Source organism: Gorilla gorilla, chromosome 20 (assembly GCF_029281585.2).
Source record: "Gorilla gorilla gorilla isolate KB3781 chromosome 20, NHGRI_mGorGor1-v2.1_pri, whole genome shotgun sequence".
NCBI lineage: Eukaryota > Metazoa > Chordata > Mammalia > Primates > Hominidae > Gorilla > Gorilla gorilla.
This window is the reverse complement of record NC_073244.2, coordinates 51,072,645-51,087,129: the sequence shown is the minus strand read 5'-3', so window position 1 is coordinate 51,087,129 and position 14,485 is coordinate 51,072,645. Positions and strand designations below refer to the sequence as shown.

General features: G+C 53.9%; 1 protein-coding gene across 3 annotated transcripts in view; it reads left to right on the top strand.

The window, feature by feature from the left end:
* Positions 1-14,485, top strand: part of LRFN1 (leucine rich repeat and fibronectin type III domain containing 1) — a 36,522-nt gene that overhangs the window by 16,227 nt on the left and 5,810 nt on the right. The window contains exons 1-4 of one of the 3 annotated variants that reach the window (XM_031004678.3): positions 6,139-6,295; positions 8,751-8,783; positions 10,962-11,016; positions 11,724-13,166. In XM_031004678.3, the coding sequence (XP_030860538.1) occupies positions 11,761-13,166 (1,406 nt within the window). In that variant the 5' untranslated portion in view covers positions 6,139-6,295; positions 8,751-8,783; positions 10,962-11,016; positions 11,724-11,760. Of the gene's footprint in view, positions 1-6,138; positions 6,296-6,347; positions 6,599-8,750; positions 8,784-10,961; positions 11,017-11,723; positions 13,167-14,485 lie in introns of those variants that run through there. The other 2 variants (XM_031004677.3, XM_063701315.1) reach the window with 2 other exon arrangements.

The window sequence follows — 14,485 nt, the reverse complement described above, 5'->3', positions numbered from 1 at the left end:
CTATGTACCAGGTACTTCTGTAAGCAGTTTATAGGCATTAGCTCATTTAATTCTTACAATACCTCGTGAAAAAGGTACTGTTATTCTCTCCAACTTAAAGACGATAAAAACCTGAGGCATAGAAGCCAAAGGCACCTGTGGTCTGTACAATTAGAACTCTTTAACCCCAGGCTATCTTGGAGGTCAATGGCCACACCCTCTCTTAGGCAAGAGACTTAGGGAACCTCCTCCTCCCCCCTCCCCTCCCCCTCCCATCCCCTTCCATCTCCCCCTCCCCCTCCCCTCCCCCTCCCCCTCCCCCTCCTCCTCCCCCTCCCCCTCCCCCTCCTCCTCCCCCTCCTCCTCGTCCTCCTTGGTGGTACTCCCACCCTCCATAGTGGAACTTCTGTTTCATCCAGGCTTGTGATTACAAACGGTCCAATCAGAAAGAGCCATGCACAAGGACTTGCCCGATCAGGAGCAAAGCATGGGAAAGCAGGGGCCAATCAGAAAGGGTGGCTCACAGGCGCAGTCCAATGCAGAGGGAGTACAGCTAGGGATTGTGGAAGGACCAATCAGAGAGGCCAGAACAGACTGCACCATCCAATGAGGAGTCAGCACAATGGGACGTGTCTTCGGGTTTGGGGAGATTCCCTGGAGAGGCAGTACAAACTGGGGACCGCCTCCTCTAGTTCCACCAACCTATCCTATAAACGCCCACAGATCTAAGCTCCCTAAGTTTTGAGTCGGTGCCCTAGACTTGGGGGACTTCCTAACCTTGAAAGGGCCGGAATGGGCCTTGCTTAGCTTTAAAACGGCTGGAGTTTTTGCTTTGGGGCAGGGCCTAAGAGTCTGGGGGTGGGGCCTAGGCTTGGGGCGGGGCCAGAAGAATGGGATTGGTAGAGGGTCTGTATTAGGTTTGGGGCAGGAATTAGGGCTCCAGGGAAACAATTAAGATGTCTAGTTCAACCTGTTGCCCGTTTTTCAGGCCAACTCACACATTCCCTTACCTTATGGGATATTCTCCAGCTGCTGGGTATACCCTTTTCTTCTAGGGAACCTGGGCTAAGAGGTCGTATTTATTCCTTCCTGTGGTCCCTGAACTGAGTCTGGAGCCAGACTAGCTCCCCAGTCCTCTCCCAAGACGCATTTGAGAACACATGTTGGGCCAGGCACGGTGGCTCACGCCTGCAATCCCAGAGGATCACCTAAGGTCAGGAGTTCGAGACCAGCCTGGTCAACATGGTGAAACCCCATCTCTACTAAAAATACAAAAAAATAGCTGGGCGTGGTGGTACGTGCCTGTAATCCCAGCTACTCGGGAGGCTGAGGCAGGAGAATTCAGTTGAGCCAGAGAGGCAGAGGTTGCAGTGAGCCGAGATCGCTCCATTGCACTCCAGCCTGGACAACAAGAGCAAAACTGCGTCTCCAAAATAAATAAATACATAAATAAATAAAAATAAAATAAATAAAAAGAACACATGTTGTTTAGGTGCAGTGCCTCACACCTTGTAATCCCTACATTTTGGGGGGCCGAGGCTGGAAATCTTAGAGGCCGAGAGTGTGTGTCCAGCCTGGACAACATAATGAGACCGCTTCTCTACAAAAAATAAAAAATTAGCTGGGTGTGGGGGTGCGTGCCTGTAGTTGGGAGGCTGAAGTGGGAGGATCACCTGAGCCTGGGGAGGTCGAGTCTGCAGTGAGCCATGATCACGCCACTGCACTCCAGCCTGGGTGACAGAGGGAGACCCTGTCTTTAAGAAAAGCACGTTTACTGAGTTCCTGGGTGGCAGTCACTATTCTGGGCACTGGAGGATGTTGGTGTCCGTGCCACTTCCCTTGGGAGGCTTACATTTCAATGACTAGACAGTAAATAAATAACAATAAATAGGTAAACAAGCAAACAAAATAAGAGGGTGACAAGAGCCAGGCGCAGTGGTTCAAGCCTGTAATCCCAGCACTTTGGGAGGCCAAGGCAGGAGGATGGCTTGAGCCCAGGAGTTCGAGACCAACCTGGGCAACACAGCAAGACCTCATCTCTTTTTTCCTTTTAAAATAAAAATAAAGAGAGTGATAAGTACTATAAGGGAAATAAATAAGGTGATGTGCTAGATAGAAATGGTGGTACCTGGTGGGGCTGTTTGTTGCCGCCAGAAGAGTCCTGCTTCCCCACTCCCTAACGTTTACTATGAAACATTTCAAACATGCAGCCAAGTTGAAATAATTATATATGTATATGTGTGTGTGTGTATTATATATATATCTATATATATATTTATATAAAAGTTTATTAGAGATGGGGTCTTGCTATGTTGCCCGGCTGGTCTTGAACTCCTGGGCTCAACTGATCCTCCCTCCTTGGCCTCCCAAAATGCTGAGATTGCAGATGTGAGCCACCACGCCCAGCCTGAGTTGAAATAATTTTATAGTGAACACTCATATACCCATCACCTAGATGCCACCACTGACACGTTAATGTATTACTTCATCATATATCCATCCAGCAACCCTTCTTCCTCCTCCTTCTCCTCCTCTTCCTCTTCTTCCTCTTCTTCTTCCTCCTCTTCTTCCTCCTTTCTTCTTCCTCTTCTTCCTCCTCCTCCTTCTTCCTCTTCCTTTCTTTTCTTCTCTCTTCTCTTTTCTTTTCTTTTCTCTTCTTCCTCCTCCTCTTCCTCCCCTCCTCCTCCTCCTCCTTCTTCTTCCTTTCTTCTCTCCTTCTCCTTCTCCTTCTTCTTCTATTTCAAAGTAACATCAGAACGCTGGTTGGGGGCCCAGGTAGGGATGGTGTGTGTAAATTGGGGATGGAAAAGGAAGGTCTCTTTGAAGAGATTACATTTAAGACCATCATGAAAAGAAAGGACCAGCAGCCATGGAAAGGGGAGAAGAGTGCATATGCTCAGGGGCTGCTGCTGTGGGCTGGTGTGTTGGAGGAATAGGAAAGTCATCGTAGAAGCTGAACAAGGGGTCGGATGCGGTGGCTCACACCTGTAATCCCAGCACTTTGGGAGACTGAGGTGGGCGGATCACTTGAGGTCAGGAGTTCGAGACCAGCCTGACCAACATGGCAAAACCCCGTCTCTACTAAAAATACAAAAATTAGCCGGGTGTGGTGGTAGGCGCCTGTGGTCCCAGCTACTCAGGTTGAGGTGGGAGAATCGCTTGAGCCTGGGAGGCAGAGGTTGCAGTAAGCCGAGATCATGCCACTGCACTCCAGCCTGGGTGACAGAGTGAGGCCCTGTCTCAAAAAAGAAAAGAAAAGCCATTGTTAAAACTGAAAGAGGGGCCAGGAGTGGTGGTGCACGCCTGTAAACTCAGCACTTTGGGAGGCTGAGGCAGGAGGATCACTTGAGCCCAGGAGTTCCAGACCAGCCTGGGCAACATAGTGAGACCCCCATTTCTAAAAAAAAAAAAAGAAAAAAAGAAAAGAAGAAGAAGAAGAAGAAGCTGGAAGAGAAGAGGAGAGTGGTTGGAAATAGGGTCAGCTTGGGCCAGAGCTCACAGGGCCAGATTGGCTCTACGAATAAGGCATATCTTCCTCGGTTTCAGCTTCTTTCTTCTTCCATCTGTCTCTCCTATTATTATCTTTTTTTTCTCTCCCTCTCTTTTCTACTCCTGTCCAGCCCAGGCCTACCCTCACCCTCTTTCCCCATCACCCCTACCCTGTTCTGCCACATACTATCTGTGTGACCTTGGGCAAGTGACCAAACCTCTCTGTGCCTCTATTTCCCTTATCCATAAAATGGGGGTGGTAATAGGACCTCTTCATTTGGCCGTTGTGTAGATTGAATGAAGTGATAGATGTGAAACCCTTAGAATCATTTCTGGCACATAAATAGTGCTGTATATGTGTTCACTTGTGTTGTTGTTGTTATTCCTACCCCCACGCTCCAGCAGGGAGCACTAGCAACCATGGTGGGAGGTGGGGATGCTGCCTGGGTGGTGGCGATGAAGGGTGGAGTCTGGAGAATAGGGGGATTGTGAGTGTCCCCAGGGACATCTCAGAGTTGCGACTGGGGTTAAGGTTCACCAGAAGGAGTTATCTGCAGAGCTGAGCTTGATCTGGGGGATAGGGCGGGCTTCATGTAAATAATTTAGGCCAGGCACAGTGGCTCATGACCACCGTGGTCAGGAGTTCAAGACCAGCCTGGGCAACATAGTGAGACTCCATTTATAAAAAAACTAAAACAAAACCAAAAACAAAACAGCTACTGAGGAGGCTGAGATGGGAGGAACACTTGAGCCCGGGAGGTCCAGGCTGCAGTGAGCTGTGATCACACCAGTGCACTCCTGCCTGGGTGATGGAGTGAGACTCTGACTCAAAAACAAACAAATAAAAAAATAAAGAAAGAAAGAAAAATTAGACTGGGTGCAGTGGCTCATGCCTGTAATCCCAGCACTTTGGGAGGCTGAGGCGGGCGGATCACTTGAGGCCAAGAGTTCGAGACCAGCCTGGCCAACATGATAAAACCCTGTCTCCACTAAAAATACAAAAAGTAGCCAGGCATGGTGGGACATGCCTGTAGTCCCAGCTACTCGGAAGGCTGAGGCAGGAGAATTGCTTGAACCCGGGAAGCAGAGGTTGCGGTGAGCGGAGACCATGCCAGTGCACTCCAGCCTGGGCAACAGAGCAAGACTCTGTCTCAAAAAAAAAAAAAAAAAAAGAAAAAAGAAAAAAAGAAAAAGAAAAGAAAAATTAGCCGGGCGTGGTGGTGCACACCTGTAATCCCAGCTACTAGGGAGGCTGAGGCAGGAGAATTGCTTGAACCTGGGAGGTGGAGGTTGCAGTGAGCCGAGATCGTGCCACTCTACTCCAGCCTGGGCGACAGAGTGAGACTTTGTCTAAAAAAAAAAAAAAATTAGGAAAGGGGTTTAGAGGAGGACCTCTGTACAGTGGGATCCAAAACGAGAAGGGTTTGAGACCCCAGGAATCTGGGGCACTGCATGAAACAACACAGATTTTTAGGGGAGAAGTTGCTGGGTTTAGGGACCCTGTGAATATCTCAGAAAGAGAAGGAGAGTGGCCTGAGATACTCAGTGGGGTTTGAGGGAAGGGGTGGGGTTCAGCTATGGGACAGGTGATGGGCAAAGGGGTCTGAACTAGGAAGGAGCAAGGCATTCTGGGCTCCATGGAAGTCACAGGGAGGGGGGACTTTCAGGGTCCAAGAGAAAGAATTGGAGCAAGAAGGAGGCAGCGTCCTCAAGGGGGCAGGACTAGTAGGGGGTGGGAAAAAATTGGGGCTAATTGGGGAGTTTTGGAAACCAAAGGATGTCTTGGAGGGGAAGGAGAGAGAAAGGTGTAAGGTCAAAGGGGTGGAAGATGGTTTGGGGTCTAATGGGGTTAATGGGGAAAGTTTAAGGGTCTTCCATAGGGATAAGAGACATTTTAGGGCCCCCTAGAAGTTAGGCATGGTTTGGAGTTCATACTGGGGGTAAGGGAATGGGTTAGGGTCCTTGAGGGTAGAAGGACATGGCTGGGGGTCCCCAAGAAGGAGTGGAATATGATTTGTGGTTCTGGTGGCTGTAGAATGTGGTTTGGGTCCCCAAAGGGAGTCAGGCACCGTCTGGGATTTGGCTGACATATGGTCTGAAGTCTCCCCCGATGTTAGGGTGTGATTTGGGGTCCGTGAGGGAAGGGGTGTGGTCTGGGGGTCTATCTGAATGTTGGGATATGATTTAGGGTTGCTGGTGGGGTGGTCTGGATCCCCTTGGATGCTGGGATATGATCTGGGATTCTTCTGGGTTTGGGGGCATGGTCTGGGGTTCCTGACAGTGTGTGGGTCATAGTCTGAGGTCAAGCAGGAGAGCAGGGCATGATTTGTGGTCCTGGGTGGCCCTAGAACATCGCCTGGGTTCTCAAAAGAGGTGAGGCCTGATCCGAGGTCCCCCTGGGTATTAGGACGTGATCGGAGGTCTCTGTAGAGAGATCCGGGGTCCCTAGGCCAGTTGGGGCGTGGTCTGGGGGGGGGTCTCCGGGGAGGCCGGCGGGGCTGGGGGTGGGGCTGGGGAAGGGTCGGGGGCGGGCCCGCGGCGGCTCGGCAGTGGAGAGGGGTCTGCGGCGGGTTCGGGGCGGGGATCCCGGGTGTGCGACCGCCCCGCCCGGCCGCCCCCACCAGTCGGCGCCCCCTCCCCCCTTGCGGCGGCGGTGGCGGCGGGCGGTGCGGAGGGCGGAGCTCGGCGGCGGCTCGGGAGGGAGGGCGGGAGGCGGGAGGGAGGCGGCCCCGCGGCACCGCGCCCCCTCCCCCGGCCCTCCCCCCACCATGGCGCGGAGCGAGGCGGCGGCGGCGGCGGGGCCGGGCCCGGGGCCCCCCCGGGCTGGGTGAGCGCGGCCCGCAGCGGCCCGGGAGCGGCGGGCGGGGGCGCGGGTGTGTGCGCGGGTGTGAGCGTGCGAGCGTGCGAGTGTGTGTCCGCGGCGCTGCAGCGGGCCCGGCGTGCGCCCGCGCGGCCGTGTGTGTGCCCGGTGCCGGCGTGTGCGGCGCCCTGCCCGTGTGGCCATCGGGTGTGCGCGGGGTGTCGAGCCCGGCCGGCGTGTCCGGCTGTGCACGCGTGTCCCCCCGAGCGGCCGCCCCTCCGGCTGTGTGTCTGGGCGCTGTCGCGCGCCCATCGGAGGGGCTGTGTGCAGGTGTGTGTGTGCGTGGGTTGTGTGCCCAGGTGTGGGTCCCCCCCAAGCCCGTGTGCGTGCGCGACTAGCTGCTCTGGGTGTTTGTGTCCGGGTTGGATGTCCATCCCCGGGTCTGTGGAGCCGGGTGTGCCCGCTCGGGTGTCCATTTGTGTGTATGTGTGTGTGTGTGTGTGTGTGTGTGTGTCTGCGGGTTGTATGTCTCCGAGGGTGTGTATCTGTGAGTCCACGGCAGGTTGCTGGCTTGGGGGCTGAGGCTCGGCGCCTTGTGGGTCCAGGCCTCGGTGTGGATTTGGGGGAGGGGAGTTCGCCGCTCCCTCGGTCCATGTCAACTGGGGGGTCCTTAGCGGTCCTGGGGGAAGCGGCCATGTCTTCCCCTTCCCGGTGGTTGCGGGGGGGGGGGGGGGGGATGGGCGGCCAGGAGGTGGACAGATGGAGGGGGGATGAGAGGCCGAGAAATGGACAGATGGGCCCTGAGGTGGGGGTTGGGGGGCGAAGACCCGGCCCTTCCCCACCCACTCCACCCTAATTCCCCCACCGGCCAGACATCTGCAGATGGAACCAGAGTTACCTCCATCCTGGTGGCCAGGCTGGGGGACCTCTGGGGCTGCTGGTGGGAGGATCTCCTTGAAACGGTGATCTAGGACTCAAACCCCCAAATCCTCTTGAGTTTCCACCTGCTGAACTCTGACCTCTGGCCTGGCTTGTGCCCTGGTTTTTTGGGGGTGTGGAGGGCAGGATGCTGAATGTGCTGCAGGGATGTTAGGATTTCTTGGGCCTGGGAAGTAAGTAGGTGGGGTGGTGGGGGGGGTGCCTCAGGGCTGGGAGGAATGTGTGTCCAAGACTGTGTGAGTGTGAATCTGGGCCTGTCTACTGACTGTGCTAATGTGGTTCAGTATTTTCTATGCATTTGGAAGTGTGTAAATCACAGGACTGTTGTGTGAGCATGTGTCTGTTATGAGTGAACATCTTGGCGTGTCTGCAAAGGTGGATCTTTTTGTGCCTGTGTGCGTGTTCCAGTGTGGATCAGCCTCGTATCTGTATGCTTGTGGTTGTGTGTGTGTGTGTGTGTGTGTGAGGTATGTATCTGTTGGCGTGGTGCTGTATCAACTTTGCAACGTGGAGATGTGTGAAGCTGTATGAGTGTGTCTGGGCATTTAAGAGTGTGCACTTGTGTATCTTTGCACAGGTGTGTGTGTGTTTGTTAGATGTGTGTGCCCCTGTGTGCTGGTGAGTGTGCAAGGTAGATCTGTTGTAAATGCATGTACCTGGTTGTCTGTTAGGGGGCACATGAGTTTCTCTGTTGTATCTGTGCATTTGTGTGTGTGAACGTGCATGGCAGAGTCAGTGTTGTACATGTGTTGTTGCATGCAGGTGTGTCAACCTTGAGGGTATGTATCCATCTATGTTGTGAGTCTGTTTGTGTTTTGGTGTTGGTCTCTGGGGGTTGTATATGTTCAGACACGTATGTGAAGGACACATGTGTCTGTGCCCTGGCACAAGGCTGTCCCTACTCTTGGGTTCAGTGGGTTTGAGGCCCATGTGGCATGACCTCTGGTATGCTGGGGTCCCGCCTGGGGTCCCTGTACACAGTGTGTCCATATGCCAGGCCAAGTGCCCATAGAGGGCGGAGGGCACACAGATCATGTTGCTGTGTTCATAGAAATCCAGATGTAGAGACCGGGGTTGTGGGCTTGCGTGGGTTCTGACATGGACACACATGTTGGTGTGGGCAATAGTATCATGGCAAGGATGGGAAACTTTGGCCCTTCCCCAGCTCTTGGTACCGTTCAGGACTTTGGAGTTGAGGGGCTGGGATGTAAACTCTTGGGTTCTAAAGGAGGGCCAGAGGTCTGGTCTGGACTCTTGAGTCAGAGGGAAGAGGGGGCTGGGGTTCTTGGCTCCTGAAACCCCAGAGGACAAAGGGCTAAAGTCCTCGACTCCTGGGCTTTGGAGGGTGAACAACCCTGAGGCCTAATCTAGGATTCCAGAGAGGACTTCTGGGTTCCTGTGAGACTATGCAAAACCCGCCACAGGAGGACTGAGAGCGTGATCACACCAGGGACTTCCTTGGCCGGGATGGTCTCCAAGGCAAGATCTGGTGCACAGAGAAGAGCCAGAACGATGCTAACAAGGTGGTTCTGTTCCTTTGCAGGTGCTGGCCCAGGCCCTGACTCCCTGAAGAGAGGTGAGTAGAGCCGTAAGGCTTCAGTGAGAGAGAGACATGTGGGGTGATGGGGCTTGCTGTCAGCCAGCTGGGGGTCTGGAACCCTGCCTCGCATGGATTTCAGTTCAGGGGATGACAGTTTCCTGAAGGACCAGTTGCCCACCACTCTGTCCAAGGCTGGGGAGTGGTGACAAGGTCAGGAACATCAAAGTTGGGTGAGGGCTTGTGGTGGCCAGGTGGCTCTGGGGAGCAGGTGGGGGGTTTCAGGCCAAGAGGCATTCATTCTCAGGATGGTTAAGGTGGTTGGGAAAGCAAGGTTTCCTCATGATATCAGTAAAGGATACAAGAATATGTCAAGATATGAAATGACCCCTGCATTTAGAGGGTTGAATGAATATGTTTTCCCATTTTGTATGTGCGTGTGCATGGGTGTGGGAAGATCTCCCGATAGCCTGGCCTGCTGGTGGCTGAGAAAGCTGGAGAAAATAATAAATTAATAATAATAATAGTAATAATAATAATGATAATAGCAGCAGCTCACATGTATATAGTGTTTACTTTGTCAGGAACTATTCTAAGCATGTCATAAAATATTATCTCATTAAATCCTCATAGCAACCTTATGAGGTGGGTGCCATTATTATTCCCATTTGACAGATGAGCACACCGAGGCACAGAGAGGGGAAGTCACTTGATTAAAGTCACACAATGGGGAGGTGAGGTCTGAACCCAGGCAGTAGGGCGGATTCTGTCCTGCAGTGCTGCACCACTCTCCATAAATGTTAGTTATTTCCATTGCTATTAGTATTCCCTCCATTTGAGTCCTACCCCAGCTGTCGGAGGCGAGGCTCTGGACTTCTGTTTCATAGACTGGGATTCTGAGCCCTGAAGACCCCACAGCCAAGCAGGTGCAGACTCAGGCTCCTAATTCGGGAGTCCCCCTTTCTAGGCCAGGGTTTCCAGTACATTGTAGAGTAGTGATCTAGAGGGAGTGAAGGACAGATTTGGGGTGAACTCAGAGATGGTAGGATACCCCGATCCGGCCTCTTTTTCCGCCTTCAGCCCGGTCATTGTCTCCCTTACTCTCTGTCTCTTTCCTCCTCTGTCTTTTTCTCTCTAATACTGTCTCTATTTTTCTCTCCATTTCTGTGTCTTTCTCTTTTCTGTGTCTCATTCTTCACTCTCAGTTTTCTGTCTGTTCACCTTCCTTTCAGACTCACCTTTTTGTCTCTCTGTTTCTCTCCCAATCTGTCTCTCTCTCTTTGCCAGTCCACTTCTCCCTCCCCCTGGTCTCTCCCTGTCTCTCTTCACCCCTGTCTCTGACTTTCCTGGTCTCAGTCCCAGGCCCCCTCCCCACTAGCAGGAAGATCAAAGCCACCTAAGGCCATAGCCCCAAACACAGATTCCTGGGAGGTAGGCCAGCAGGGGCTAGGGTACAGGGCAGGGTGGGGTGAAAACAGTTTTAGGGACGCCCCCTTCCCATCCTTTCCTCTTCACCCCCCGCCCACCCTGTGTTGTGATGGGAACTGACATGTCGTGGGCTGCAGCCGCCGCAGGGGGAATCCCTGCCGGAAGGTTTTGCCTGGAGCAGAGACATAGCGTGAGAGTGTGAGTGTGTGAGTGTGTGTGTGTGTGTGTTGTGTGTACCCAAAGATGTGAGCATGAAAGTCTGCCCTGCTTGGGAGCTCAACTGAGCCCAGGATGAAACCAGACCTCAGAGAAGGACTTCCTGAGGCTGAACTGGAAGACTCTGATGTGTTTTTCTCAGTCCCTCCCACTTTCACACTCTCCCTGCCAATGCCAGAGGCGGGAGGGGGGAAACCCTTAACATTTATTGAGTACTTACTGTATGCCAGGCATGTTCGGTGGTACATGAATGAATATGGTACAATTATCATCCCAATTTACAGATTAAGAAATTACAGCCTAGCTAGGGGAAATCATTGGCTTGGGGGTCACAGAGCTAGCAAAAGGGGAACCAGGATTTGAACCTGAGTCTGTTTGATTTCAAAGTACTTACTCTCAATAATAGGGCACTGTTCTATGCCTGGTGCATATTAAGCACTTGATGATCATGATGATGATTGCTAACATGTAATAAGCATATTTTATATGCCTGGCACTATTCTAAGTATGCTATGTTCATCAATACATTTAATCCTCACAGAAGTAAGGCCTGTTTCTATCTCCCTTTTACAGATGAAGAAACCGAGAATCAGAGAGGTTCAGATACTTGCTGGAGGTCACACAGCTAGTAAGTATCAGAGCTGGGATTGGAGCTAGGGAGTATGGCTTGGACAGCCAGGGCCTTAAACCATAGTTAACAGTGATTTTTTAGACTATTTAGTGGGTACTGGAGGGCCCAGTTTGGGCCAGGTGTCACCCTTCTGGTTGGGAGATCATGAGAGGTTTGGGAGCTACTACAGGAGGGGCAGAGGTGAGGGTGGGACACTCAAGTAGGGACAGGGGTATTCTATCAACCAGTATAGAGATATTTTTATTTTCATTTATGTTTTAAGATGGAGTCTTGCTCTGTTGCCCAGACTGGATTGCAATGGTGTGATCTCGGCTCAGTGCAACCTCCACCTCCCTGGTTCAAGCGATTCTCGTGCTTCAGCCTCCCAAGTAGCTGGGATTACAGGCGCCCACCACCATGCCCAGCTAATTTTTGTATCTTTAGTAGAGACGGGGTTTCACCATGTTGGCCAGGCTGGTCTTGAAGTCCTGACCTCAGGTGATCCGCCTGCCTCGGCCTCCCAAAGTGCTGGGATTACAGGCGTGAGCCATTGTGCCCAGCATGGAAGTGTTGTAATCTGTTGTTAATAGCTGATAGTGGCTTCCTCTCACCATCCTATGGAACCCAGCTGTAGGCGGTAGGGGAGGGATCCAGGCCTGACTCGTAGCAGGACATCCCATGGCGGCCAAGTCCCACGCCTGGGTAACCGGCTCCTTCCCCGGCAGGTCTCACCTCCCACCCCTCCTGCCTTCCCACTGCACCATGGCTCCAGGACCCTTCTCCTCGGCCCTCCTTTCGCCGCCGCCCGCTGCCCTGCCCTTTCTGCTGCTGCTCTGGGCGGGGGCATCTCGTGGCCAGCCCTGCCCCGGCCGCTGCATCTGCCAGAACGTGGCGCCCACACTGACAATGCTGTGCGCCAAGACCGGCTTGCTCTTTGTGCCGCCCGCCATCGACCGGCGCGTGGTGGAGCTGCGGCTCACCGACAACTTCATCGCCGCCGTGCGCCGCCGAGACTTCGCCAACATGACCAGCCTGGTGCACCTCACTCTCTCCCGGAACACCATCGGCCAGGTGGCAGCTGGCGCCTTCGCCGACCTGCGTGCCCTCCGGGCCCTGCACCTGGACAGCAACCGCCTGGCGGAGGTGCGCGGCGACCAGCTCCGCGGCCTGGGCAACCTCCGCCACCTGATCCTTGGAAACAACCAGATCCGCCGGGTGGAGTCGGCGGCCTTTGACGCCTTCCTGTCCACCGTGGAGGACCTGGATCTGTCCTACAACAACCTGGAGGCCCTGCCGTGGGAGGCGGTGGGCCAGATGGTGAACCTAAACACCCTCACGCTGGACCACAACCTCATCGACCACATCGCGGAGGGGACCTTCGTGCAGCTTCACAAGCTGGTCCGTCTGGACATGACCTCCAACCGCCTGCATAAACTCCCGCCCGACGGGCTCTTCCTGAGGTCGCAGGGCACCGGGCCCAAGCCGCCCACCCCGCTGACCGTCAGCTTCGGCGGCAACCCCCTGCACTGCAACTGCGAGCTGCTCTGGCTGCGGCGGCTGACCCGCGAGGACGACTTAGAGACCTGCGCCACGCCCGAACACCTCACCGACCGCTACTTCTGGTCCATCCCCGAGGAGGAGTTCCTGTGTGAGCCCCCGCTGATCACACGGCAGGCGGGGGGCCGGGCCCTGGTGGTGGAAGGCCAGGCGGTGAGCCTGCGCTGCCGAGCGGTGGGTGACCCCGAGCCGGTGGTGCACTGGGTGGCACCTGATGGGCGGCTGCTGGGGAACTCCAGCCGGACCCGGGTCCGGGGGGACGGGACGCTGGATGTGACCATCACCACCTTGAGGGACAGTGGCACCTTCACTTGTATCGCCTCCAATGCCGCTGGGGAAGCGACGGCGCCCGTGGAGGTGTGCGTGGTACCTCTGCCTCTGATGGCACCCCCGCCGGCTGCCCCGCCGCCTCTCACCGAGCCCGGCTCATCTGACATCGCCACGCCGGGCAGACCAGGTGCCAACGATTCTGCGGCTGAGCGTCGGCTCGTGGCAGCCGAGCTCACCTCGAACTCCGTGCTCATCCGCTGGCCAGCCCAGAGGCCTGTGCCCGGAATACGCATGTACCAGGTTCAGTACAACAGTTCCGTTGATGACTCCCTCGTCTACAGGTGGGTGCGGGTGCTGCAGTCCCAGGGCCTCCTCCCAAGCCCAGGGGGACCCTCCCTCCCACCTGCCCATTCCCTTGGCCTTCTTGCTCAGCCAGGGTTCTAGATGGCTGTGAGAGCTGTTCCCGCCCTCCTTTGCCCTGTCTCCTCTCTCTGTTTCTCACTGTCTCTGTTTTTCATGCTTATAGAAAATATTCGCTGAGCACCTACATGAACCCGACCAGGGCTGGGCACTGGAGTCCTAACAGTGACTGAGCTCAGCATGAACCCTGCCCTCATGGGGCTCATGGCCGATATCACTGCTCCCCACAACAATCTGATTGTGCACCTCTTCAGTTAAACATTTTGGAGCATGAAATACACACACACATTTACAGTGACATTTATTTATTTGTTTGTTTGTTTTGAGACTGAGCCTTACTCTATTGCCCAGTCTGGAGTGCAGTGGCAGGAACCTAGCTCACTGAAACCCTCCGCCTCCCGGGTTCAAGTGAATCTCGTCCCTCAGCCTCCCAAGTAGCTGGGATTACAGATACCCACCAACACACCCAGCTAAGTTTTGTATTTTTAGTAGAGACAGGATTTTACCATGTTGGGCAGGCTGGTCTTGAACTCCTGACCTCAAGTGATCCACCTGCCTTGGCCTCCTAAATTGCTGGGATTACAGGTGTGAGCCACCGTGCCTAGCCTACAGTGACATTTATATTTATAAATTATATACCAGTACTACTGAACCAACACATTGGGTACATTACAGAAACAGAAAACAAAACGTATGAGAAAAATATGTTATTTCCACCCTCCCTTGGGTTTGAAGCCATTGCCCTGGTGGGGACAGACCATATGGTGTCAACAGACATTTTTAAAAAAGAGTTATTTTCTCCCATCGCCTCCTTATTTCTCCTTTCACCTCTCTGTCTGTCTCTACCTTCTCTGCCCTCGTTAGGCACAGAGCCCCTGCTTTGTGCAAACTCCTGAGCTGGGTGCTGGGGACACAGGGAAACCACCCAGACCCTGTCCTCAGGGAGCTTATAGCCCAGTAGGTCGTGGTCCATAGTACACTATGAGTTGCAGTCCTGGCCTTGCCATGTCTCTGCATCTCAGTAGTTTCTTTTTCTTTTTCTTTTTTTTTTTTGGCAGGGTCTTGCTCTGTTACCCCAGGCTGGAGTGCAGTGGTGTGATCATAGCTCACTGCAGCCTCAAACTTTTGGGCTCCAAGCAATCCTCCTACCTCCTGAGAGTAGCTGGGACTATAGGTGTGCACCACGACACTGGGCTAATTTAAAAAAATTTTTAGTAGAGATGAGGTCTTGCTATATTGC